General features: G+C 40.1%; 3 protein-coding genes across 3 annotated transcripts; 1 reads left to right on the forward strand and 2 right to left on the reverse strand.

Annotated features, from left to right (window-relative positions):
- Nucleotides 1-5: 5 nt before the first annotated feature.
- vps28 (VPS28 subunit of ESCRT-I) lies at nucleotides 6-2,537 on the reverse strand (the record flags this gene model as incomplete). The annotated part of the gene is made up of 7 exons (XM_034241313.1): nucleotides 2,474-2,537; nucleotides 1,314-1,377; nucleotides 1,164-1,192; nucleotides 879-916; nucleotides 682-771; nucleotides 220-325; nucleotides 6-29 (listed from the first exon to the last, which is right to left on the reverse strand). Coding segments are annotated over exons 2-7 (327 nt in total), but the record flags the coding sequence as incomplete, so codon positions are not given.
- Nucleotides 1,997-5,548, forward strand: LOC117563121. The gene is given in 13 exon segments (XM_034241291.1): nucleotides 1,997-2,006; nucleotides 3,233-3,348; nucleotides 3,487-3,607; nucleotides 3,610-3,642; nucleotides 4,074-4,220; nucleotides 4,265-4,354; nucleotides 4,357-4,502; nucleotides 4,504-4,607; nucleotides 4,609-4,786; nucleotides 4,788-4,991; nucleotides 4,993-5,027; nucleotides 5,029-5,095; nucleotides 5,097-5,548. Coding segments are annotated over 13 exon segments (1,290 nt in total). The 3' UTR covers nucleotides 5,136-5,548.
- cap2 (cyclase associated actin cytoskeleton regulatory protein 2) lies at nucleotides 5,470-25,815 on the reverse strand. Its single transcript, XM_034241295.1, is given in 14 exon segments — nucleotides 5,470-6,382; nucleotides 6,574-6,714; nucleotides 7,054-7,136; nucleotides 7,225-7,348; nucleotides 7,437-7,600; nucleotides 8,044-8,092; nucleotides 8,094-8,225; nucleotides 11,917-12,022; nucleotides 12,513-12,598; nucleotides 13,407-13,550; nucleotides 18,780-18,857; nucleotides 20,873-20,973; nucleotides 21,078-21,205; nucleotides 25,059-25,815. Coding segments are annotated over 13 exon segments (1,410 nt in total). The 5' UTR covers nucleotides 21,196-21,205; nucleotides 25,059-25,815; the 3' UTR covers nucleotides 5,470-6,298.
- Nucleotides 25,816-26,395: the final 580 nt, after the last annotated feature.

Raw genomic sequence — 26,395 nt, forward strand, 5'->3', positions numbered from 1 at the left:
ATCCTTTCCATGGCTAGTGGGCAGTCGAGCTATGTAAGAAAAGAAAAAAGTAAAAAATTTACTAAGAAAAATAATAGGAACAACATACAGTATGTATATATATATATATAACTGCAATTGGTAGAACAATTGGTAGAACACCTGCATTGCCCATTTGTGAAAATGTTCACAACGTTAAATAGTTAATTGAATCATCTGCTCTCCAAAAGATAAACTCACTCTGTACTTTCTGCAGTAATCATCGATGGAGCCCACATCAGAGCCCTGCACCTGTTTGAAGGCGGCCTTGTACTGGACCAGCAGCCTGGAGCAGGAGGCGGTGTACCTGGAACAGAATACTGCACGTTAAAAACAACATAGAAACCTAATATGAGTTGCAACTTGTGTGATCCCAACATTTCCACACTCCACAGAGTTATAAAGCCCAAAAGTCAATATTATATTAAAAAAGGTAAACATTTCCAAAATTTGAACATTATACACTAAAGTATCTAATTAAATATTCTGCTTCAATCCATATTTGATGGTGTTAATTGTTTCAAAAAAGACGAAGAGGATGGGAATAACACTACACCTGTATACAAGGGGCGATCTAGCAGCAGTCCAACAGCACTATAAATGACATATAACCATATAGCATTTAAAGCAGGCCTACAACTTATAAACTCAATCACAACTCACTCATTGGGCGTGACACAGTCTTTGATGTAAGCCTTCTCCAGAGCCTGAAGGGTCTTGACAACAGCAAACAGCTCTGCCATGTTATCATACCTTCAGAAACAGGGAAGAAATGTGTTACAACACTAACAGTATGATGAATCCCTGGGGTACTCTGTGTTCAGATAAGGCTGGCAATTGGTCATAAATAGGACACTTACTTCTCTCGTTCTCTTGCATTTTTGTACAATTTCACCTCCTGAAAATATATGATTTGTAATTTATTTACTAGTAGAATATTACTTTTTTTGTACGGTTTTAATACAAATATGCCTTGGAGTAGCACACTCCATACAATTGTATGTTTAACACATTTTCCCCAGAACAATTAAAAATAATATATTACAGATAATTTAAAATACATTAATCATTGTGCTGCTCTAGGGTTTATACAAATACTGTTTGCCAAATCATTGATAAAGCACAATAAAAGTTGTTACATTTACCTCATATAACTCAGGCTTGTTTGCCGGAGCTGTGGAAAAAAAAGATGACATGCTTTGAGTGACACAAACTGTACTTTACTGTTGAAAGGAGGATCATTTAACAACTTGAATACATCATTAGAAGTCATTGGATTTATTAGAATGACTTACCTCCTCCCACCCCTCCTGTAACTGGTATGCCATGGAACATGATGCCGATGTGTCAGTCCTTGATCTGAAATGAGATTTATGTTATAATGTGACTCAAAACTGACTGATAAATGTGGCCAACAATGTATATGTAGTTTATGGACTAAACACATCCAGGCAAATCTATCCTTACAGAGAAAGTAAACTTTCCCACCATTTACAAATTAAAAAAATATATTAATTTACTATTATTATACCTGGCAGGGACTGTCCCGACTAAAGACATTACCGTAAAGATATGTTCTGTATTATTACTTTTAGAAATTGATATTGATGAGGCACCTTAGTTTGTGTTATTATAGTTTCTTTGTGATAAACGTGTTACTCAGGAGAAGCATCATACCGATTAACCTTTTCACAAAGTAAAACATCCACCTTTTGGAAAGAATCTTTCAGGCACAATTTTACACAAAGATTGAGACATTTAAAATAAGTGTGTTGTTAAGCCGAATGCAAAATGATTTATGGGGCTCGTCACCTTGGCTCTGGGCAAGTGTTCAGAGACATGTATAGCACAATCGATTAATAAATGGAGTTTAGATAAACATCACAGGTCCCCAGTAATGTTGGAATTGTGTTACAATACTTTTAAGAAGGGACAATTATTCTCAACCTTAGTTTATTTTAAGCACAGCTTTGGGGCGATGTTCCGAGGTATATTATTTTCAATTAAACAGATCAACACCATAATAATAATAATTGTTGAGCAAAATCTATGAAAAGCCAGACTTTGTTCGCTGTAAATACCATATATCTAATAAGTACAGGTTAGCTACATTAGTTAAACAATACATAGCTTACAAATGCTGCCGTGTTGACTAGAAATCGTTGTTTCACTCAAATACGTTTTTGATCGACGAAGAATTAGAGAAAAACATTCTTAACGAAGATAATCACCAGCTTTCAATGTCTTGTTTTGCCAAACTAGCTAGCCTGAAGTTAGCTCTCTAGCTAGCTCGTAAGCACTTCCGTTATGATTGATTATAATTGGACGATAGAGCTATTGTTCGTAAACAATAATGTTCTATACGTGCCCATTATTGTGAGGTAACATGTCAAGGCTCGCATTATATTCACTATCAGTGTTTAACCAAACGAAATTAAAAGACATTTAAACTCACCCCTTCGGCAAACTGCTGTGACGTCAGCGTAAACAGGCGAGGACCCAAATACGTCAAAAAATATTAGGTGTCCATTGTGCCTAAAAGAAAACCAAATATTTAATTAAAGATTAATAATGACGTATTGAAATTAAACGGTTCGTGTTTGTGATATTTACATCTATCGTTTTTAAAGTCTTCAGAGTAAAACAACTATTTTAAGATTCGTTTATATTTTATAATTTTTACCCAGTCGAAATCAGCGGCAGCACATCACCGAGGCGCGAGATCATCAAACAAACGGAACGAGGATACATTTCTGAAAGAAACGATAGTAAAGTCTAAGCTACAAAAGTTTAAAGAAGGACAAACGAACCGCTAGAAACATCCAGAGCCATTTTATGAGGTCAGTTCAAATCTGAATGACACTTGTGTTATAAGGAGAGCTAAAGTAAGGCATTTATAAATACAAATCACTAACGTTAGCTGTTAGCGATGGTGCTAGCTGATAGTTAACACCGGTTTGTTCCTTAGTTAGAAAGTGTGTTAAAATGATGGTGTGATTAAATTAACAATAACAAATCGAAACGGGATATGCTCTTAAAGCAAACTGTATATTACTGTCGATGTAGTGCAAATAGTAATTCATTCATTTCATAATTTCGTAAATGTTACATGTTGTTTGACAAACTGTGGTATCAATGTTTTACATTTGTTATGCAATGATTTCTAGATTTCCTTATTTAACAACATTATTTTGTTTTGTTGAATGTATTTCAGAGCTTTATTCCCCTCTTGGCCATGAAGAACCCTCCAAACCATCTCTACAGACCTCCACCCAGGAGGAGTGTGGAGTTTGGCTGGACACTGTGCAGCTGAAAGGAAAAGCTAAGCAGGTTTGGAAACTAGCTTTTTAAATTCTGACTGAATAGCTATTTTGCTAGCTCTCTAAATAAAGGTGTGAATCAAGACATTTAATAGTGAGTATCTTAGTAGGATCTTTACTTACCTTTTTTTTACATCTTGTGTTTTAGAAACGAGCTCCTCGTCCCATTTCTAAGCTGCTGAATCCCTTCACTGAGGGCAGGGGATACAGTTTGTCGGTGGCACTCAACTTCACTCAGACCAAAATGGAGATGCCGAAGACAAAACAGAGCGCTTATCCACCTTCTTCACAGCTCAGCGCAGAGGTATGTTGCAAGATCCCTACTGCCATCAGGTTGTCAAGACATTTTCTTAGGATAGATATCATCTTATGTTAAATCAGGCCATTCAATTGAATGTTTATATTTAAACAGCCTTTTTCTATGTTACATATCCTTTATTTAACCAGGTAAAAAGTCTCATTGAGATTAAAATCTCTTTTTCAAGAGCGACCTGGCCAAGAAGGGCAGCATGAAACAAAGTTCCAACAGATACAACACAGACAATACAGGCAGACGAATACAGCGGTCGTAAAACACAATTAAATGGCACATTAACCAGTCAATATGCAAATAAAAGAAACTATTATAAATCATAAAAACTGGCCACAATTTAAAACGACTTCAATTATGGGATATAGCAAACACATCGACCAGTGTTAACATATTCATTTTTTTCTACACATTCTGTCCTGAAGTTCTCAATAAGATGACAACTTCTGAAGTGCCAAACACAGATCATCTGCAGCCTTCTTCATCAGCCCGCCTCATCCACGCATGCCCTCACTGCACCCACGCCTGTGTTTATCGGGAACAAAACGAAGAGCGTGAGATGGATCTTGAAATATCTGACTTACACAACTCTGACCCTTGTGTGTTATCATGAGTGGGGAAAGTGAAAATGTGGCTGAGCCTGAAGCGTTAGAGTGGCAGGAAGCAAGTCACACACATTCTCAAAACATGGACCGTGAATATGGAGATGAGCGTTTGAGAGCATAAATCCACCACAGAGTAGTAGAGGAGGGTCACTGCAGCCTCCTCTTTTTCCAGCTGACAGTCAACCTCCTCCTCAGGCGTGGAGTCAGGATCCGCTGCTCACATTTAGCCAATATTATGACGATGAAATGTGACCAGAGATATGAGAAAAAAACTACAGGGAAGAATTCTGAGCCAAGTTTCCCATACAGTTTACAAAGTGAGGATGCCTTTGGTATTCAGATCGATGTGGAAGGTAGCCTCGACTCAAAAATCCTTGAAAAACACTCATTCTTCTCAGATGGACGATTAGAAAGAAAACGGCAGGGTTGGGTCTTCTATGTCCCCAAAAAAGCACTCGGCTCTCTCTCATATTGAACCTCTTTCTTATCATAAATGGACAGAACCAAAAAGTGCATCACCTCAAAAACATTATTCCTGTGCAGCCGTGGAAAAGGGCTGATAAAGAGGAGAGCCCTGAGTCACAGTTCAAGTGGACAAAGCCAAGCACTCCTTTAAAAAAACGAGCGCCACAGCAGTCCTGCAGGGAGGTTGACGGAGGAACAAGTCTGGCCATGTTGTTCAACTCAGGACTCTTGAAGGCTTTCAGGGTGATCGCACACAGAGGTCTGCAAACCAGGGAGTCCACTCAAAGATCAGAGTAACACTAACTCTGGGACGGGAGAACGACGCTTACACATCTCTGGTGGAGGAGGAGGAGGAGGAGGAGGACGAGATGCTCTTGAACTCAAGACTCTGAGGGAAATATGGTGATCAAACACTGAAAGAAGCCTTTGACACACATGTTATTTGAGCTTATAATCTTGATAATTGATCTCCACTTTTTGTCTCCTCCCAAGTACTGAAACAGTTTTAAAAAGCTAAATTATACTGTTTGTTTCCATAATGACCCGCACTGACTTAAAAGCTACTTAAATGAAAATATTGAAACTTAAATCTGTTACCTCTCTTTATCTGTAAATATTGTGGATTCATCTTGATGTTTTAGTCCTTTATCTGTTTTTCATTTTGGAGCTTCCTTGTCGTGTTTGTGATATTTCTGCTCTCTGATAGTGAAATATCTTGTTCTCTTTTGCAATAACACCAACAAGCAAGAACTGAGGGTTTTGGTTTTATTTGAAAAAGGATACACAATAACATCAAGTTGTTTCATGTCAATTAAACGTTTTGAAAAGCATTAGTGGTGTAAACGTCTCTTACATATGCTGGTGCCATGTGATACATTGCTACAAAGTGATAGAGTAGGAAGTGCTCAAGTGGATATTTACTACTACAATCAATTTTAAGAGTTACAAATTGTGCAGTGCTTGTAACTTGATGTCTAAATATTCATAGAAGTTAGTGAATTGCTGACTGACTATACTGCATATATATAGACTGCCAGTACAGTACTTCATGACGCACATTAAGGAGTTCCTAAGGACACACTTCATTTGATGGAAATAATACCACATTGTCCCAAACTTAACTCCAAGATGATGTTTGTGAACATTATGTAACAGTTTCTCTAGAATAATGTATCTGCTGGTGAACTAAATTGTGCTTTAACTCTCAGATAGTGAATTAAAAAAGAGCACAGTGGTTATAATGTTGAAAATATTAATGGCTTGTTACATAATGCCTATCATTGCTAGGTGCGCAGACATGTAAGAAAAGGTAAACACACCACTGTTTGTGGGACTTAAGCCTGAGCTGTCTATTTATTGTGTGGGGATGGTGTTTTGTAGTGAGGAATTAATAAACCTATTATCACTGGTTCAACTTGTCTTAATAGTTTCAAAGTGCTACAGAGATATGACATACAAATTGAGAAACAACGAGCAGACCAAAAGAGAATCTGTTGCAGTAATCCCTTTGTATTTTAGACGGAGAGAATATTTTAAAAAAAAAAAGATAAAAACAAATGCTGAGGATAATGAAGCGTCCATCAGCCTGCCATCTCAGTGGGCTCCGTCACCAGTCTGGAGCCGTTCCACACCGTCTTGAACTGCTCCGGTACTGGAAACTCCCTCTGTGGTACAACAAAGAAGAAAAAACTATTATTTAATTATATTTTCATAAATTATGAAACACAAAGTCTAATGCATACTGAGAATGTTTCTTATTCATTGCAATGTGCCTTTGCATGAAAAGATCTGATTGGAAGAACCTTCCCAGTTCACACAGATCCCTCCCCTGTCCCTTTCTATCTCAGACACTCACGTAGTCGTCGTCTTGTGGTACCAGGATGTTCATCTCGGAGCTCTTGGCACTGACGATGTCGCAGTTCAGAGAGTCCTTGCTCAGGTAGACCTGGCAGCCCTCTGTCGTGTTGATGGAGATGGTGGGAACCTTTCCCAACACCTAGAGAAAGACATCTCGAGATGACTGATGTGGCAAAATATGCACTGATATAAAAATAAAACTGATTGCAAAGTTTTGTAACAGAATACAATGAAAACAAGTGCCACCTGACACTGAATGAGAATATAGCACAGCTGCTGCTCACATACAAAGCGAAGCTAAATGGTAGCCATCATTGCTGTAATGCTGCATTCATGTGGTGCACAAATAATCGAAAATCACCTGAAATCAGGAGAACTGCTGCCAAACTCAAACATTTCGCCATCATATGTGAATACATCTGTTCAAGCAGGTAATGCCGGAATGTTGGATCTGAAATCCAATACATGTGTTTCTCACCTGTATTTGAATTGACTTGGAGTTGATGATCTCCACAATCCCAACCACGTTCTCAAAAACTAAACCCAGCTTCTTGCAGTTGTCTGGAGAGAGATGATACGTGTAAAGTAAGTCATATTCAGAAATGATTCATTAAATCTCACATTTCCAGTCTATTTTCAGGCCACTCACCAATGATGATGGAGTTAATTTTGCCCTTAATCTGCAGGGTGGAGTTCTTGCAGCCGAAGACGTAGACCACTTGTTTTAACTCCGTTTCCTCTATGACCAGGTCGTGTTTCTGCTCAAAGTTCTCCTACAACACAAGGGATTGGATTCAGTCAATAACATGTGACATACCATCATACAAAAAGGTTACTCTCTTAGAGAAACATTTGACGTACCACCCTCCATTTCTTCCCATCCAGCATCATCAGAGGGGGTCTTTTCTGGACGGTTGCCTTGGAGGAGTTCATGTTCCCCGGAGACTTTGTTTTGGTCGGTGCTGCTTGCGAATGCAGATTTGGGTTCTTGTGGGTCTTCTTTTCCTCTGATACATGCTTTAGACCTATAGATTAAAACAAATGGAAGTGTATTTGCACATGCAGGGATGTAAGAATGAATTTATATATGTGTGAACTACCTCAGACATTTTAAACAAACACATTTCAAAGAAAACATTATGTAAAATGTGTTATTCCTGTGGAAAAAAACAAAAACGTTTTATTGTAACATAAAGTTAATTTAATTGTCCAGTTTTCAACAAAACCAAACCACAACATAGAAGTCCTAACACAATAACAAAAAAATGCCAAATGGAAGATAGGAAAATAATAAAAAGATATAGGGGACATAGACTAAAAGTAAATACAAAGACTATCACAAAAAAAGCGTATCATTGTTAATTGTCACACTTAATTCCTTTTAGTTTAATTGATTTAAGTCTCTCTAAAAAAGTCAAATTTGTATAATACTTAGTCCATGCTTTACTATAACCTTTCTTCAACCCACCTTTAGTGATGTCCATGCCTTGGTTGAGCTGGGCGAACAGTGCGGAGTGAGGGGGGGGTGCCCGCCTGAGGCTGGGAGTCATCAGTGAAGACCGGAGGTGGGCCGGGGGGAGGAGGGGGAGGGGGGGGAGGACAGGAGGGAGCGCTGGGGGGCTCAAAGATAGAAGGAGGAATGATGGGGCCCTGGAGGGTAGAGAAAAACAGGCTTTAAATGAAAGTAAACGCAGTGGTGACAGGTGGTTTATGAATGAAAGCTGCAGGGACATTTCTCTCCAGCAGAGGGAGTGTTGCACTGGAAATATATTGAAGCTTCCTGTCTTTTGGACCACATAGTGTATGAGATTGTTTTCTGACTACATGGTATATGACACTTTTTACCAGTCCTACGACCTTTATTTTCCTTTTGCTGCTTTTACTGTCTATATCTGTTTGTACTCTGTGTTTATATGTTGTACCAGCTTGTTCCCAGCTCTTTGTTATAGCTATGTTTACACAGGGGGGAATATTCAAACCAACAACTATAGGTTGTCATCAATTCAACAAATGGGAATATTCTAAATATCTTGTGCATTTCCCATACAGATTTACTAAAACAATTATTATGAGGGTAGCAAAAATCCAGGTGCTGGAGGAAAAAAATGCCATCCTTTTGAGTTGTGTTGTGTGTGAGCATGCCTGATGAAAGACTGATTGAGAAATTCTACAATAAAACTTGTCTAGATCTTTTGATACATTGCGCAGGTTTTTGTGTAGTTCTCTCAAAAATGAAAATCAACCTGACCTACTTTGCCTATTCGTAAACGTTGGCATCTCCGCTAGAATTTAAAATGAAGTTCAGTGGCTTTGAAAATGGTTGCTGACTGACTAAGTGGTACATGTAATCAATGCTATCCAGTCCACATCAACGTGTCTAAAAAGAAGGGCTTTAACTCTTGAGATGTGTACAGTAGAAGTTCCCAGTTTTCTATCGACTACAGTGAAGAGAAGCAGACACACACACACACACACACACACACATTTGCACACACAGACTGAAGACCTTGCACAGCTGCCAGAGACAGACACACACACCTATCACAGCGGTTCAACCGTCACATTACGCGCTTCTGAGTGCAGCTGAGACTATTTGACCTTTGACCCGAGGCACATGTGTCGTGAATATCACTGCTGAACAATGCTGACCTGTTACACTAAACAACTCAGCGCATACCACTGGATTAGGACCAGCAACGAGTGTGTGTGTGCTTGTACATGGTTGTAAAACAGTCTGACTACCTCTTTGTGTTCATGCCTGCTTGTGTGTGTGTTTGTGTGTAGGGGTACACAAACAAGTTCTTCTGAAGCAGAGGGAAACCTAACTTTTGTTAAAAGGTATTTCCGCCCCCTTTTTATATGTTGAGGGGTGTTTAATCATAATTAATCAACAGAAAAGCACAATGAAGACTTCATCTCTGGTTTTGTGTTTTAATCGCTAATTTTGACTGTTTTTCGACATTTTATAGGCCTTAACAATTCCAAATAAAATAGAAACCAAATGATTTTGCGCAGACCTACTTTAGAATGGGTTGATTTTCTTTTTGTACTTTACTGCTCAGAGGCTGCCACAAATTGCTTACAGAGCACCGAGAGGACAATTTGAACAAATATTTAACAACTTGGTGACACAAATCAGAGGAGATTAGATACGTCATTGTTGCCTCGCAGCAATGTTGGTGGTAATTGTTTGCATGGCAGATACAGTGCAAAATACTTTGTTAAAACGTGGCATTCAATAGAGATTAACTAATGGGACAGAGTGTGTGTGTGTGTGTGTGGGGTGTGTGTGTGTGTGTGTGTGTGTGTGTGTGTGTGTGTGTGTGTGTGTGTGTGTGTGTGTGTGTGTGTGTGTGTGTGTGTGTGTGTGTGTGTGTGTGTGTGTGTGTGTGTGTGTAAAGCCACCTCCATATGTTGGCCTGTGCATGTGAGAGTATAAGCGTGTCACTAAACCCTGCCGGCCTGCAGATGACGGCTGTGTTAAAGCGGGACCAGCCCAGCGGTTTAGGTTACGGCTGGCTGTGTGACTCTTTGTCGGGGTTCTTCTGTGAAGAAAACATCCATTCAAGTAAACCCTGAGGACCACCTGTTAGTACCCCACACTCCCGTCCTTGTAGGCACACACACTCCGTCCCTCACACACACTTCAGCTCTGTCGTCTGACAGCAGCAGGGACAACAGCTGACACACACACAGCCACTGGAGGCTCTCAAGTTTCTGCTTGTAGAAAACACACACAGCTGTTGGGCATTAGCTTCACATCAGGCTTTAACCAAATCATTTAAAACGTTTAACATTTGGGGTCCTTTGCTTGCCTGGGGTAAGCCCTGAACCTTATCTCTCCTTCATGAATGATCTATATCTTGAAATTCATATTAGAAATGAAGTTTAACATCGTCTTATCAGATGTCACAGCCTCACACATCTACAGTCTCCCTCCATGCCCACCCTCTCACCCAGTTGCCCACTTTTAGCATTTTTCAGACAGATTAGCAATGGATGGACCTAGTTTCAGATCTGGAAGTGAAATTAAACTCTTATCTTGCCATAAAGAATGGAGACAGGAGGAAAACCGCTAAAATATTCCTCCTAGCATTTGGGGAAGTCACTGGTCCAGGTCAAGAAAAAGTCCAACACATATTCCCTCTTCAAACCTTTAGTTTTTTTTATCTCAAATCTTAGTCTCGCTGTTTATGTTGGTATAGGTTTTTGATAGTAGCTACGCTGGCAGTTTCCCCCTGTTTCTAATGTTTTGCTTTGCTAACCAGGTTAAAGCTTGATAATTACGTACGGATATGAGTTTGGTATGTATCTACTAATTTCACTCTCAGCAAGAGCAACATCAAATAAAAGTCAATACACTTATTTCCTAAAAGGACAAAAAATGGTTGTCCTTGAATTATTAAAGATGAGTCTGGCTTACAATATATGATTCTGTTTTCTTCAAGGTTGTGTCTTCCTGGTCGAATGTACTTATTGTAAGTCGCTTTGGATAAAAGCGTCAGCTAAATGCAATGTAATGTAATATAATGTAACAATAAATAAAAAGGGTCAAGTGTGCGTAAAAGGATTTGGTTTCAAGCCATAATAATCTCTGGGATCTTGTGAGTGCAGAGGAGTCCCAGAGGAGACATCCATAAACAGAAATGTGTGTGAGTGACGGAGGTTTTGGGAGATCCACGGCGAACCCTCGGGTGCAGCTACTGGAGAGAAGCTCATTCATGCTCTCTGCGGCGGTTTATGTAACCGGCTGCTCCATAACTAAAATGGAAGTGTACTGCAAAAGCAGGAGTTAATTTGAGCTCCGATGTAAAAATATCTTAGCCTGTGAATGGAAACTAGATGAAAAGACAGCTAAGATAATAAACAAGTTGTTACAGCAGTCATTTATTGTTTTCAGGCATGCATATGCAAAACTGGGAAAAAAGGGTCTGGAAGCACTCATTGAGAAATGTTGGGGCTGGCCTCACCCCGCTGCACCATGACTCGTGCTAGGTTGCGCATCAAAATGTGTATCTATAAAGACGAGTCTTGCGCCATGGTTTTGAAATTGTAAAACCAATCTTGCAAAATACCAATATGTAGCTTTACATGGCTTCTCCTCTGTCACCCCTTGTTTTAACCAAGAGTTACTCAAGTTATATAGAAAGGCCCTCCAAGCAAATTGACAGGAAATGTTCCCAAATGTGATAAATGAAGCAATCTAGCACCCTGTTTCTGATACTTTCCTTAAAATACAGCAGCTAGTTCTGTGCCTTTCAGCATATAAAAACCCCATAGATTGGTAAATCATTTGATTTTTATCAGAGGGGCTCTTAACTTTGAGAGAAGAAGTACTCACGCTCATGCACCACTCCAGTCCTGTAGTGTGGTGCTCTTTGATGAAGGACTGCATCACGGTCCAGATTCCAAGGTAGGAACGCACCCAGTCTACATGACGTTGGTCGCTGGGGGAAAGGGGAGTTTGGTTAGACAAAGATATGATGGTCAGATGAAAACAGAGAGGAGAATGAGGTAAGCAGTGACGAAAAAGGTGCAAAAGAAAAGGAAAGTAAAGATTGGTTAGAGCAGAACATCTAAAGTGAAGCATTGTACAGATTAAGAGAAGCAGTCTATTGTAGTCATAGAAATGTAACTTAATGCATCTTGGAAATAGAAGGTCATTTCTATTTAGAAAACCTTGCACAAGCGTTTTTACTTCCATTTATCATCACATCTAGACTTGAATTTGTAAGATCAGAAGTACAATTTGTGCTATTAGGCAATGTACTACAAGTTATCCAAATCACTCCTAAACTAGAACTGCATGAACAATTCATGGCGCAAAATTCCAAGTATCACAAGGTCAAGATTGTCATCGTCTTAAATTAGGTTAAACATGGAGAATCAATGTTTTTGACAGAACATTTATTGTGCTGTGAAAAACGAGTTACTTACGTTTCCTTGTAGTCCTTCAGCACTCTGTTGGTGTAGAAGATGGCAGAATCATTCAGCTCCTTCACATATGGACCCGGCTTCTGACACTGAGAGATATTCATGCTCATTAGGAAACATTCATCTCAATGTTAGTATGGCAGAAACACTGTCAGACGTATCTGTCTTTCAGCTGATTTGTCTTCATCATGTCATAGTAAAAAGCAGCAGAGCTCATAATGACATACAGTAGAGAGATGTTGGATATGACCTGTGTGCTAAAGGTCCGTCCTGACAGAAACACTGAGCAGAGTCAGCTCTAGAGGCTTTTCTTTGAGAACTCAAGTGGAAAATCTTTGATCTTAATCTAAATGATTTTCATCCCTAAACTCAAAGGACAGAGACTGATGAAAGGCAGATAGTGGGACACATGCTGTAAAACACAGTGGGCTGTGTTTATTTATACTTATCTGTCTGCGACATAGTTATAGTTTTAGCAGGAGATAACAAACATTCACATTTTCTTACATATTAGGTAAGAGAACTTAGATTTTTTTGCTTAGAACTTTTTTTGACTTTTTATGGTTTTTCATGTGCGTGCCAATGTTCAAATACCATTTGTGTATCTTAGATGTTCAAAAAGTAAAACCTACTTTCAATTTAGGATGTTTTTTTCCCCTTGTACATCATTTATATTGAAAGAAAGATGGATATTTTCCATGCCTACATTTTATTGAAGGTTAAAGTTTCCTTGAAGGAGTTTATTTTATTCTTTTGTATACACACGTGTTTTTGTGCTTTTTAATGTTATTTTAGGCTGATACGCATCTTCTTACGTGTGTTGTCCTGTATACATGTGTGTGTTTTTATGCTGTGTAATTTGTGTGTTTTATACTGTGTAATGCTCATCTTCCTCACCACAGCCACCCAGCCCAGAGCGGGGATGCTCTCGCTGACGGCCGAAAGGTGGTTGAAAAGGTTGCTGCCGCGGTTTCGCTCACGGAAGCTCTGGATCTCATGGATGTGATCCGAAATCGGCTTCAGCAGGTCTTTCAGCTCCATCTGCAGATGAAGAAGATGTGGGCAGAATATTTAAACTTGTAAACAGCATGTTACACTAAAATTCAATCACAAAGAAAACTTGTAAAAGCTACCAAAGATTATAACTTCTTAAGCAAAACATGATAGCTACTTTCGTCTTCAACATGTTTCAGATTCTTTTCATTTCCAAACACCAGCATTGTTTCCCGGCCTACTCATACCTAGCCTTCTCTTGATGCCAGTCACTCATTCCTAAACTATACTAGAGGACAGCAACCCATTTTATTAGCCAGAGTTTTTTTTCCATTGGATTTTCCAGATCTCAGCTACATAACGTCTCCCAGCACTCAGCTCCCCTCCCCATCGCTCTGTTCCTACAAAACATTCCTGGGTTCATGGGGAGATCCCTCTGTCCTTGTAAGGCATACCGCTCCTGCAGTGTTTACAGTTTACCTTTCACACACACATGGCTCCGGGAACACAGTGTTTCATTGTGGGAATTACTGCTCTGATCTGCAGGGAAAATAGCTATGTGAAATATTTAATGAGCTGTGACCAAAGCTGTTTATCCAGATGAGAAGTTGCAGAAGACTTATTTATTGGAGTAGCGGATTGATTGCATTCATTAAGATAGGCCAGTGTATTTGCTTCCATAATATCTGTCTATTTAAGTTATATGATGTAGGGTAAGGTATAATAGCCGTAAAGTGTATGTAGCGATTCCACAGTTAATTGATGTGTGTAAGTGAGTGTCAAGAAGCAGGTTTCATTTGTATTGTACATAGATGTAGATGTCAGGTGATGCTGTATAAGAAAAAACAGCCCCTATGCTGCGTGCAAAGGAGAAATAGAAATAGTCCTCCTTTTTTCAACCTAATTCTTCCCTCGATGAGATGCACATGATCTCCATAAGCTGAGATGGACGCTCCTTTCTCTGATCATACAGCTGATTTTATTCTCACTAAATCCAGCTGATATTGGTGTGAGAGCAGCTTTGAAGCAAAAACAGATAGCATACAGATGTACTAGGGGTTGCTATGTAAGGATGATTTGAGGTAACATGAATTTGAGTCTAAATCAGGAACAGGAAATGTCCTCTACTTCTGCAACCAACAATTACTTTCATTATAGATTATTTTTTCATTATGGCATGTTTAAACTAATGAATTGATCACCAAATAGCGACAAATCAACTAATCTTTTTAGCTCCACAATTAATGTGAAAATCAATAAACAGCGAGGACACAAACAACTGACTCTCAGAGCCGTCTGTCCTTCTTTAACTTCCACAACAACGTCATCATGTGTTGTGAGGTAGAGTGTGGACTTCCCCTCACTCATGCTGCAGTGAGAAGCGAGACAAATATATTCGCTATATTCCCGAGTGACTTGTTAACTGAAAATGTTTTGGCAAATGAACATGCTGGCATCAAGTTAGTACAGATTTTACAATTTTCCATGTAAAACCCTTCAGCTATTACTAGCTCAGGATAATGTTGACATCTTCTAGCACAGCTGTTGTGGGAACAAACACTAATGCATTCTTAAACACAGAGAAATATATATTACTTTTACGAACTTATCTCAGAAGCTGGTCTGCTGTTTCCTGCTGTTGTAGTCTTTATGCTAAGCTAATAGGGTGAAAGCTGTAGCGTTTTCTTCAAGAATTCAAGGTAATACTGGGCGAATGGTTCATATACTAATGGTCATTTTGAGAGTTAGGTATTCATTTTAAGTCACTGCATTAGGAAATGTTAATGACGTACGGTTGAACTAAAAAGGAAATAATCTCTGAACAAAGATGACAAAATTGGGGCAGAGACACAGACAAACAGGAAGAGAATGAGCAGACAAAAGGCTCAGAAACATTGGATCACATTTTTGATAGGCAGTGTGTTACAATGGAACAGCGTATCTTGGCTTCCTAAGCAGTGGATCAAAGGCGGAGAAGCGACAACGGGAAAACAACTGTAACTGGGAAAGTCTGCAAGTCTGAACTGCCAGACACAAGTTAACAGGCCAACTTGAGGTCACATGGGAGAGAGGCTCACTTTCTTTCACTCTAACTCTCACACACACACACATACTGACAACAGGCTCAAATATAGAACATGCCCATAAAAAGTCAGAGAGCACAACAGGGGCTGCGCTGCAGAGAAAGGCCAGAAGTTTGTAATCTGTGTGTGCGTGTGTGTATGTGTATGTGTATGTGTATGTGTATGTGTGTGTGTGTGTGTGCGTTTGTGTGTGTGTGGGGAGAGGAGAGGCTGCACTGTTCAGAGTCACACACACTTTTCCTTCTCTGACTGATCTGTATCGAGGAACTCAGATATAGACATGAATGTGTGAGTGATGTGTGTGTTTGTTTGTGAATGTTTTTCAGGAAATGGTTTGTAGTGGTGGTGGTAGTTGGTGCGAATATTCAGTGCATGTGTGTGTGCGTGCGCGTGCGCGTGTGCTCTGAAGAGTTTATTGTGGGTCATGTTGACTGTAAGTAAAGAACTGATGTCCCAACCATGTCGAGCTGCAGCAGCCCCGACTCAACAATGACTTTTCCCACATATCATTCTTTTATTTGGCTTTTTAGCAAACAGAAACATGACTCTGGGTTGCGTCAGTAATCTGAGCTAAACTGGTATCTACCACTGTATTGGTGAAGATAATTGGTGAAGATAAAACATGGGTTTGTTCGCATAAAGCAGCTACAGCGCCCTTATGTCTAGCTTATACTTTAAGAATCTTGTAACTAGCAGGTGAGACAATCCCTCGTGATATTTTTGATAACTTTAGCCTGTATCTAGCAAAAAAAACAAAACGTATTGGAGTGCAGTCAGCCAAAAATAATTTTGTGATAATAACTTTTTGTTATGACAGCAGCTAAAGGGACTACATTCAGGCAGAGTTCCCGTTAGAATATTTTTTCGCCGGTCAACATGTCCGTTAAAGTTGAAATCTTCCGGACAAAATGAGAAAAGTGCCGGTCAAAGGTCTTCTTTGTTATTTATTGTGCTTTAAAACAAATTGATATGATTCGATATTAAACAAACTAATCATAGTAGATTAACTATTCAAAAGTGTACAGTAATTTATAATAACACGGGAATAATAAACGGAGCGCTCTCTCCTTCTCCTGACAGCCCGTCAGTATCATGCAGCTCGCGGATCAGTAATGAGTGACCCGACAGTAAAACTAAACTTATCTATAACTAGTTTAGGTAGTTTGAGAGGTCATTAAAATAGCTATGTGTGATATTCTAACCTGAAGTGTTTGTTTTGTTCCGCTCACCGCTGCAGGTGATTATGCAGAGCTGCGTGTCGACTCGTCAGCAGCAGCTGATCTCTCTCTCCCGTCAGATTAGACTTTACTCGCGTTTATGTCCATATCGATCAGATCCAGCTAGTTCTAGCTAATGATATGACTACCTGCTTATTAAAAGACACCTAAACAATAAGCGTCGCTATGCAACTGGGTGAGGCCACAAAGTATAGCGCAGCATTATGCATTTGTTTACATGCCCACCGGAACCCCGAGGCATTACCAACAGATCAACGCACAATCAACCCATACAGGACATCTCTTTCTCCACATTAAGTAGACATTAGAATGGACTATTCTTGTCTGTCACATACTCTTGTCTGTCACATAAGTGGCGCAAGTTGTGCAACTGATGCGGTATTGCGCTAAACGGAAATTATTTTTGAACGGACACTTTGACCGGAGAAATTTAGATTTGCCGGTCTTCAGCATATTTTACCGGTCGTAGTCCGGTAATTACCGGCTAACGGGAACTCTGCATTCAGGCCCTGTCTACATTACTTTTTGAAAACATGTATTTTTCCACTCTGTCCGCACAATCTTTGTTTTAAAATGTTGTTTTAAATTTAAATATATAAATCTAGTTTCGTAGGCTAATCTCTGCAGGGAGGCGTGTGGTGCAGTCAGTGGGTTGTCCGTTGGTGTTCAAACCCCACTGCAGTCATCATGTCGTTGTCTCCCTGGACACTTGCTCCTGTGGGGATTGCCCACAGTATTGAGTATGTAAGTCTCTTTGGATAAAAGCGTCTAACATGTAATGTAATGCACACCGGGTATCAGTACATGTGTTTGGCGATCACGTGAGTATAGAGGTGTTCTGGCTTTTCGTCATACGGCAGTGGGCAGGGTTACATCTAAAGTAGGTTGGGGAGAAAGCATAGGGAGAAAGCCATAGACGCTGACCTGACAGATAGAGAGTAATCACTTCCTGGTGGGCGCGCACACACACACACACACACACACACACACACACACACACACACACACACACACACACACACACACACACACACACACACACACACACACACACACACACACACACACAGGAGGCCAATGGGATGATATCATATCAGCTCTCTCTCACACACACACGCACACACCGCACACACACAGAGGAGGCCAATGGGATCATATCAACACACACACACACACACACACACACACACACACACACACACACACAAACACACACACACACACACACACACACACACACACACACACACACACACACACACACACACACACACACACACCTCCCTCTCCCACCCCCCTTTCTCAATACGTGAACATGCTGGGAATGTGTTGTATTAGCGTTTTCTTAGTCAAAGAGCCGTGTAATCCCTCTGTGAACGGCCCGGCCCGCTGGGGAACACAGGAGGGAGGACACACAGAGCTGAGATAATGATCACTTTAATGATAAATGAGAAACATTTGATGCCGTTTGAAACAGAATGACATGAGAGTTGTATCCCCTGCTGCAGTTAGCTTAGCAACACAAACAACAGCAGCCAATCATAATGATAAGATCTAGTCACATGACAAAATCAACAAATACCAACAGCAATAATGGCAGTGGGAAAATCATGATAATGTTACTTTAACTGTTGTCAAGGTGTTGGTAGATAACATGGTGGCACACATGATTTATGTTGCAAATAAAACACTAATAAATAACTTTTTAACTATTGTTTGCCATCCAGTAAAAGTGGTCTGGTTTTACCTAACAGTAAACTCCCCTCAAACAATAGACCCTAATTGTACAGTCTTACACAGGACTCAGAGTTAAGGCTAAAGTGTCAAAAAATAACTGGCACATAGGCATATTTTCTAGAGTCAAGGTTTCTAAATCAATCCTTTTATTTATTATGCATTATGTAATCAAAGGTCTAGTCAATCATTCTATTATAACCACTATCAGTACGTCGTACCTGTGCAGGTTGCCGGTGAGTGGCCACCATCTTGAGGAAAGTTCTCTGAGTCTGCAGTGCGGTGTTCACCATGTCCGCCTGTCAATCATAAAGAAAAAATGTTAAATAGGTTTTGATTATAATACGTGTAACAAGCAGCATGTGTAGTGAACAAAAACAAAAAGGCAATACTACCTTGCTCCTTAAATTACTTTATTAATGTCACTATTTTTGGTGACTTTATCAGATTCTGAGTGTTTTATCCGGCCCAGATGTCAAGCAACAGTCCTCTTTAACCCACCTGTCGTTTACCTGTGAGCATCTCAACCTTTGCCCCCACAGGAAGCGCCTAATAGCCTTTAGTTCACTTCCTGCAATTGAGTCAGTTTATGTTCTCACTGCAATTGAACCACATGAGGGTTTGCTTGCTCTGACACCCCTCTCACACTCAGTCTCAGCTGATTGTTTTGGCCCAAACTAGATGTTCACAACGGACAAACTAAAGAAGGTTTGATGAAAACTGACTTATATTGGCTTTTGAAAGTGGCTTAATTCATGAAACTAAAACAAAACAAGTCAACTTCGATTTTTCCTTTCACATGGGACACGAACACCAGTCTCCTGGCTGTCGGTGCAGTGTTTGTGTAACTCCTTCACCCCCCCCTACGTGCCTATGTAAGCAAACTTCTATGGACTTTAATTTAAAATGAATTTGTTAACATACAAAAATAAACCTAAGAGAAAATAAATTTCACTCAAATTGTGATTGACAGTTTGTGTTTGCATGATTGTGTATTCTGAACATAGAGAATATTACAGTGCATGACATTCTTTCAATCTCTTTCGTTTATGCTTTCATCGTGTTCTCCCAAGCTTATTGAAATCCAGGCTGTGAATCTGTCTGTCTTACACATACAAAAGAAAAAAGAGTCACGCACGCTGGTCCGCACACACACACACACACACACACACACACACATACACACACACACACACACACACACACACACACACACACACACACACACACACACACACACACACACACACACACACACACACACATATATACACACATACACTCAGGGTTCGTCTCAGCCAGCTGGGTCCTGTGTGTGTTTGAGACCTGCAGTCGCGGGCCAAGGGAACCACCGGGGAGGCTTTGACCATAAAAGGAGCTCTGCAAACTTAGAGAAACCACCTCTGGCTCTCGCTCACACACTCTCCCTCTTTCTCATCCCGTCCAGTGATGGGACGCAGAGATACAGGCTTTCTTTCAAGGAACAGAGGAAGATAAACCAACATTTTCTTCTGGGATTTCTGTCTGCCCGCCTTTAGTCTTCACTCCCTGTTGTTCTGGATTTATTCAGCTATTATTGCCAACTGGCTGACCACAAAACACACAGTCCTCTGATGGGAGTACAGGTCACTACCAAAAAGGAAACAGTGCTCCACTAGCGGTTTGATAAATGAAAGTAAGGTCGTAGTTCAATCATACTCCCACCCTTGGCTTTGTAGTGGACATGAAACCTTGGGCGATGGACCTCCCAAACTCAAACATCACCGTCCTTCAGCCTTCAGTGCAGCACTTCTTTAAGTGAGATCAAAAGCAGAACAATCCATGTTTGTTTAGAAATGTGCATCCAATCAAATGATGGTTTGGCACAGACAGACTGCACTAGTGGCTACACATTATCCATCTGTGCTCCCACTGAGAAAACATTTCAAACTGAGAATTTCAGAAAATGGGGGGCCACATCTGGAATTACATCTGGAGTTAAATTGGTAGTCCAACAATTAGTATTTCTCTTTAAGTATTGTTGATGGACTTTGAAGGGACAGCTTTTAGATGTTTTTAATACTGAACTTTGTATGTAAAGTTGGTAGAGAGGGACTTGTATAAGGACCTTCAAAGATCAATAAATAATGTTGAATTTGTAGTGCCTGCCATCTTTATCTCAGGCTATAGCAGCTTGTTTGTTTTTCGTTAATAATTGAAGGTCACTTGTCATGAGTCAATCAACTCCTATCTTCTCTCATCTGGATTTCGATCGCTGAACAATATAAGGACGTTGTTTAGAGAGACTTTGGTGCATTAATCAAACACAACTTACATGTTTCTCCACCACGCTTCCTATGGCTCTGCTGTAGTTCATGTACTCTGACACTGGACCTCTCAGCAGGACGTCAAAGTCCTCCATACACCGAGACAGACCTGCAGACACAAGAGGGAGAGATTAAAGCTCTCATGTCCATCTTTCACTTCAATCTTTAACCTGTTGATACAAAAAAAGTTGAGTATCATTGAAGCAGACTTGCCTCCATCGATGCCATTGGTACAGTCCCCATTAGCCATGCTGTTGGACACCTGCATGGTGATGGACATTTTCTCCAGGCGAGTCACAGCTCGCTCCAGCCGCTCCACTAATCCTTCCATGGTGACAAACCTGGAAACAAAGGAACAGTTACTTGAGATGTACTGTGAGCTCACTAGTATAATGTTTTCATTTTGTGATACATGAAATTGTGTTTTTCCATCTTCCACATCACTATGGAGGGAAGAATCACTATTCAACTTCCCCATGCTGCTGCTCCTTAAAGAGCGGTGTCATTACAGAGTGTAACTTAGTTGATGCATTGGGCTTAATATGAACACTGTCTCTGTTTGAGCTGCCTGGTCCTCTGGCACAGACACAACCTCTGCTATGTAAGGATCACAAATTGGATCAAGCAGGGAAAGAAAGCAACTGGAGTCAGACTGAGAGGAGGGACAGATAATTGAGTACAGTGGAGAAAATTAAGAAAACCGGTGACAACACCTGACAATAGAAACAATAGAAATCCATGTTTTCTGTTTGGGTCCAAAATAATCACATACTATAAATAAATGTATACGCACAGAAAATACACTTTATACATAATTTGGAAATTGTCACTAAACTTTTAAATCACATAACTTGCGCTTTTTCAGCATAATAATGCTCAATAGAGGAATTGGAATGGATAGCTTATTTTTGTATTTAATATTGAGCAACATCTATGTCCCAGGATGGCATCAGTGACCTTGTAAAATCCCCAAATAATATTTCCACATGTTTATATATGCCTCATCGTGAGGCAATGCAGTGGTCAGTCAACAGATTGGAATTCAACCCAGCATCTCGCAGCATGTTTAGACAAACTGCTGGTTAACACGCTCGTCCTAAACTGACACCTGTTACCTCCAGGACCCACACACAATCCTATTGTGTGAGTTATAATCTGTTTATTTGCTTTACATATGATCTATAAAAAAACACCAGGAGGCTCTGTGTTGCATTAATATGTCAGCTATGACTGGATTGTTTTCCCTGTCTGTAATCTTTGTGAATTATGTCTTGTAATTATGTGCTAGGAGCGGCTAAAATGTCCTGATGGGCGTCATCGAGCCGCCTCGCTGGAGAGTCAGATGCCGGTCGCAGGAATCAGCTGCTATTTCTGCTCTCTGGGTCACAACAGCTCTAAAACCTGGAGAGCTATGTCCCAATCTGCTGCTCCATGAGTTTGTATTTTGTTTTTTTTATTAGAAAAGTTTAACCCTCCGGTATCACTCTGGACATTATTGTCCCGAATGACTAATTAGGGTAGTGCATTTGAATGATAACAGAGGGTGAAGTTAATTAAATGCATGATGTTCATATTTTTGGAAACAATTTATCTTAGGCCTTCTGTACAATTTTTATAGTTAGTCTTGTAGTGAACAATGTTTTCTGGTAACACTAAACCAAAAGATTGATCTGCCATTATAACATTGTAGATCAGGTAAAGTGTTTATGTGCAACATTTCAAGTAAACTGTGTTTTGAATAGCAGAACAATTTAATAAATGCTACAATACAAACGTTTATCCTGACGATTTGTTAATATTTACATCCAATGACTAAGTGAGAAACCTGTGACTCTTCATCAATGACTGAAACCCTATACAATAAAGTGTGTCTTATTAGAAAGTTGTACTCTGTGGCACTAAAGTTAAATATGTATTCTTTAAAATGTTGGAAACTGTATTTCTTTAGGAGCCAAAACATTTAACAAATGACTGTTGATCCTCAGAAAAGGGATCTGCTATAACAATGAATAATTTGTTATTATTCAAGCAAAAGGGGGCGTTTTCTTTTTAAAGACGCCGACTCTGAGTAATTGGGACAGGCAGTTTTCTTGTTCTGATGTTGTATAGATAATCAAAAATGAAACCTAGAGACCATCCAACTCCCGTACCAGCTCAGACTTCACACATCTCTGAATTCTTCCATAATTTTGAACTAAACACCTATAACGTTTTTGTGACTGCATCCTCCATGGACGTGACATTATTGCAGTGACAGAAATCATACACACACAATGCTGGCTGGTAATAATGACCTATTGCAGTCATATTACAGCAGCTTTTAATTTAATGCATTTAATAGAGGACAACTACTCTATTTGCTCAAGTACAAAACACTCCACTTAATCACTGTCACACTCAATAATAATAAAGAGATTAAGAACCATGAGACAAAAACAGCCGGCGTCTGCACTGATTGCATTCATTGTCAGCCAGCCAAATTCTCCATGGCAATGCAGAGCCATGGCCAATAATGCTCTTTTAACTTTTCATAAACTCTTAATACATTCAGCCCATCAAGGAAACTGAAGGGGAACAGCAAGACACTCAGAAAATGTATGGGACAAAGACTGTCAAACACAAGACAACCTCAAAATGTTGCAGTCAATGGAGTTCATCTATCAGTAATTTGCAGCTGTTATATTAAGTGGACTTTAGCAGACTTTAGCCCCAGTGAATGAAAACATTATTCCCTCTGTTCCTGCCGACAGGTGGGCAGCAGCATTTGTCACAAAAAGTCCCCAACCGACAGCTGAGAAAGCACAAATGTTCCTGCAGTGGAAAGATATGACTGACTTTACCCTGAACCGCGTGTCTCCTGAACCCACTGGCCTGGTATCTGATCTGTGGGGCTATATCGGGCCTCAGTCTGCAGCTATAGTAGGACTCTCTGACTGTAGGCTATTCTGATGCAGGTCTCGAAAGTACTGTACTGTATAAATTCATTCGAGTAAACACGGAAATATCTGTTAAAACTGTTTATCTGTAGTGTGTGTGCTACAGGCAGAGTCAAAGATATTTTTCAATGGGTCATTTTGGGCAATTTCTTTCCCCCAATGTGTGAAATTTAGAAGACTTTACATACATGACCACACATTTCCTTGCCCCCTTGATTTTGTTTTATGCAGAAAATGTAGGGGCAATTTTACTACTGGCAATGGCTTCAGGTGCTACAGTTGTTTATACAGCTACTAAACAGGAAGCTGTGACATCATCGGTATGTTAGTCAAAGTCTTCGTATTTGTATCTACTTTCAAAAACACTTATATGGTTTCTTGTTTTATGTTGATATTTTTTTTACATAGCTGAAAGTGGACATCTTCCTTTAATGCAACTGACAAAAACGATGTTTAAATTATTCTGCAACTAAATAGGCGATATTATCTGCCAAATATATTGTGACAGTAGAAAAACTATGATATCAATATAATGTGGGTCTAATGGTGAAGAGTCAATGTCACTTAAAGAACCATTTAAAGCTGTTGTGGACATTTTCATCATTTGATATGACCCTAATCAGCAGAAAGGATCAATGGGATTTCCTTTTTTTCAGAGCACAGTAGCCTACTTCCGGTCAATGGTTACTCAAAAGTTGTTTCTCAAAAGGTGGGTTTAGCCTAAGTTTATCTCAACATCTAAGCCAACATGTGATACTATCATCAAAAGCTGTAGATGAACTTCGAGCAAAGATTGTTTGTCAAAAAAAATACTTTGAAATTCGGAAAATGTACAGCATAATGCATAATAGCCTAAAACATAAACAGGCAGCTTGAATCTCTATTGTCTGATTACAGGTGGTGTTCACGCGGCACTCACAGGTCAAAGATGACGCGTCATAATAAAACATGACATGGCACACTGCTGGCATGCTGACAGCACTTTCACCGCCCCTCAAATCTGAGGCATCACACCTCAACATCACCGTTTCTCCAGAAGAAACGACATGAAAGAAAACAAAATCACCCTTAACATGACATCACTCAGTGTTCTTATAGCCTACTGTAAGAAACCATGGTGCGCGGAGGGAGCAGGTGAAGATGACTTTGTTTGGACATGTCTGCTACTCTGCGACACCCCAATATCCCTCCGCCCCCACCAAGAAAATGTACCAAACACCAAACTCAGTAACAAACTCGTCATAAAAAAACAACTTACCTCCCTCCTCTGGTTCGCTTTTTGCAGATGTTTTCTTAGGACTCTCAATATCCCGGGAAGAGTTCGTGTCTGTGTGCTGCGGTCCCCTCCTGCCTCCCAGCCCCGTCACTCAACTGTCTCTTCCGGGAAATCCTAAATAAGCCACACGTTGAACCTGAGAAAGGGACCGTGACTCAGTACCGCAGTGTCTCCTCTCTCGCCGGCTCACGAGCTTTTACCTCGCAGGCAACATGGCAGCCTCAGACAGAGTCGCTAAAAATAGTTATTGACGCTGCGGCGAAGTCTGAATGAGGGGAATGGACCTGAATTTACAGGGAAGTTTTCATCATCTTAATCCAGTGAAGTCGAGCCAAGGTTTGACACCTAATTTTGGTAATCCCCATTTTAAAATCTCCCCTTAAATGCAATATTATATTAGTTCCCAAGCAGGTTTTATATTCTGGATAAATTAGAGCCTTTAATAAATCAACAGGTGGACTTGCATTTTTTTTTTTTTTTATAGCAGACATTTTGAATTTTCTTTCAAAAGCACAGGTGAAAGTAATAACAGTTATAGCTGCATTCCACTTGCCAGTATGCACCAAATGTCCTGGTTTGGTGCATACTGGCTCTCTGGGACAAAAGTCATGCTAAGGTTATTAAATTCACCTGAGTTTTATGATATGTCAAAATGTCCACAGTTTTAATTTCCAAGATTATTACATTACATTACATTACATTGCATTTAGCTGACGCTTTTATCCAAAGCGACTTACAATAAGTACATTCGACCAGGAAGACACAACCTTGAAGAAAACAGAATCATATAAGTACATCAGGTTTCATAGAGCCAAACATTTCAAGTGCTACTCAACTGGCTTTAGATAAGCCAGTCCTTTATTAGTATAAGTGCTTTGTTAATAAATCTATCGCTCAAAGTGGAGTCGAAAGAGATGAGTTTTCAGTTTGCGCCGGAAGATGTGCAAGCTATCTGCTGTCCTGATGTCAATGGGGAGCTCATTCCACCATCTTGGAGCCAGGATAGCAAACCCACGTGTTTTTGCTGATGGGAACTTGGGTCCCCCTCGCAGCGAGGGTGCAGCGAGTCGTTTGGCTGATGCAGAGCGTAGTGCACGCGCTGGGGTGTACGGTTTAACCATGTCCTGGATGTACGAAGGGCCAGATCCATTCGCAGCATGGTACGCAAGTACCAGTGTCTTGAAGTGGATTCTAGCAGTTACCGGAAGCCAGTGAAGGGAGCGGAGGAGCGGAGTGGTGTGGGAAAATTTAGGAAGGTTGAAGACCAGGCGAGCCGCTGCATTCTGGGTGAGCTGCAGAGGTCGGATGGCACATGCAGG

Source organism: Gymnodraco acuticeps, unplaced genomic scaffold, assembly GCF_902827175.1.
Source record: "Gymnodraco acuticeps unplaced genomic scaffold, fGymAcu1.1, whole genome shotgun sequence".
NCBI classification, from domain to species: Eukaryota; Metazoa; Chordata; class Actinopteri; order Perciformes; family Bathydraconidae; genus Gymnodraco; species Gymnodraco acuticeps.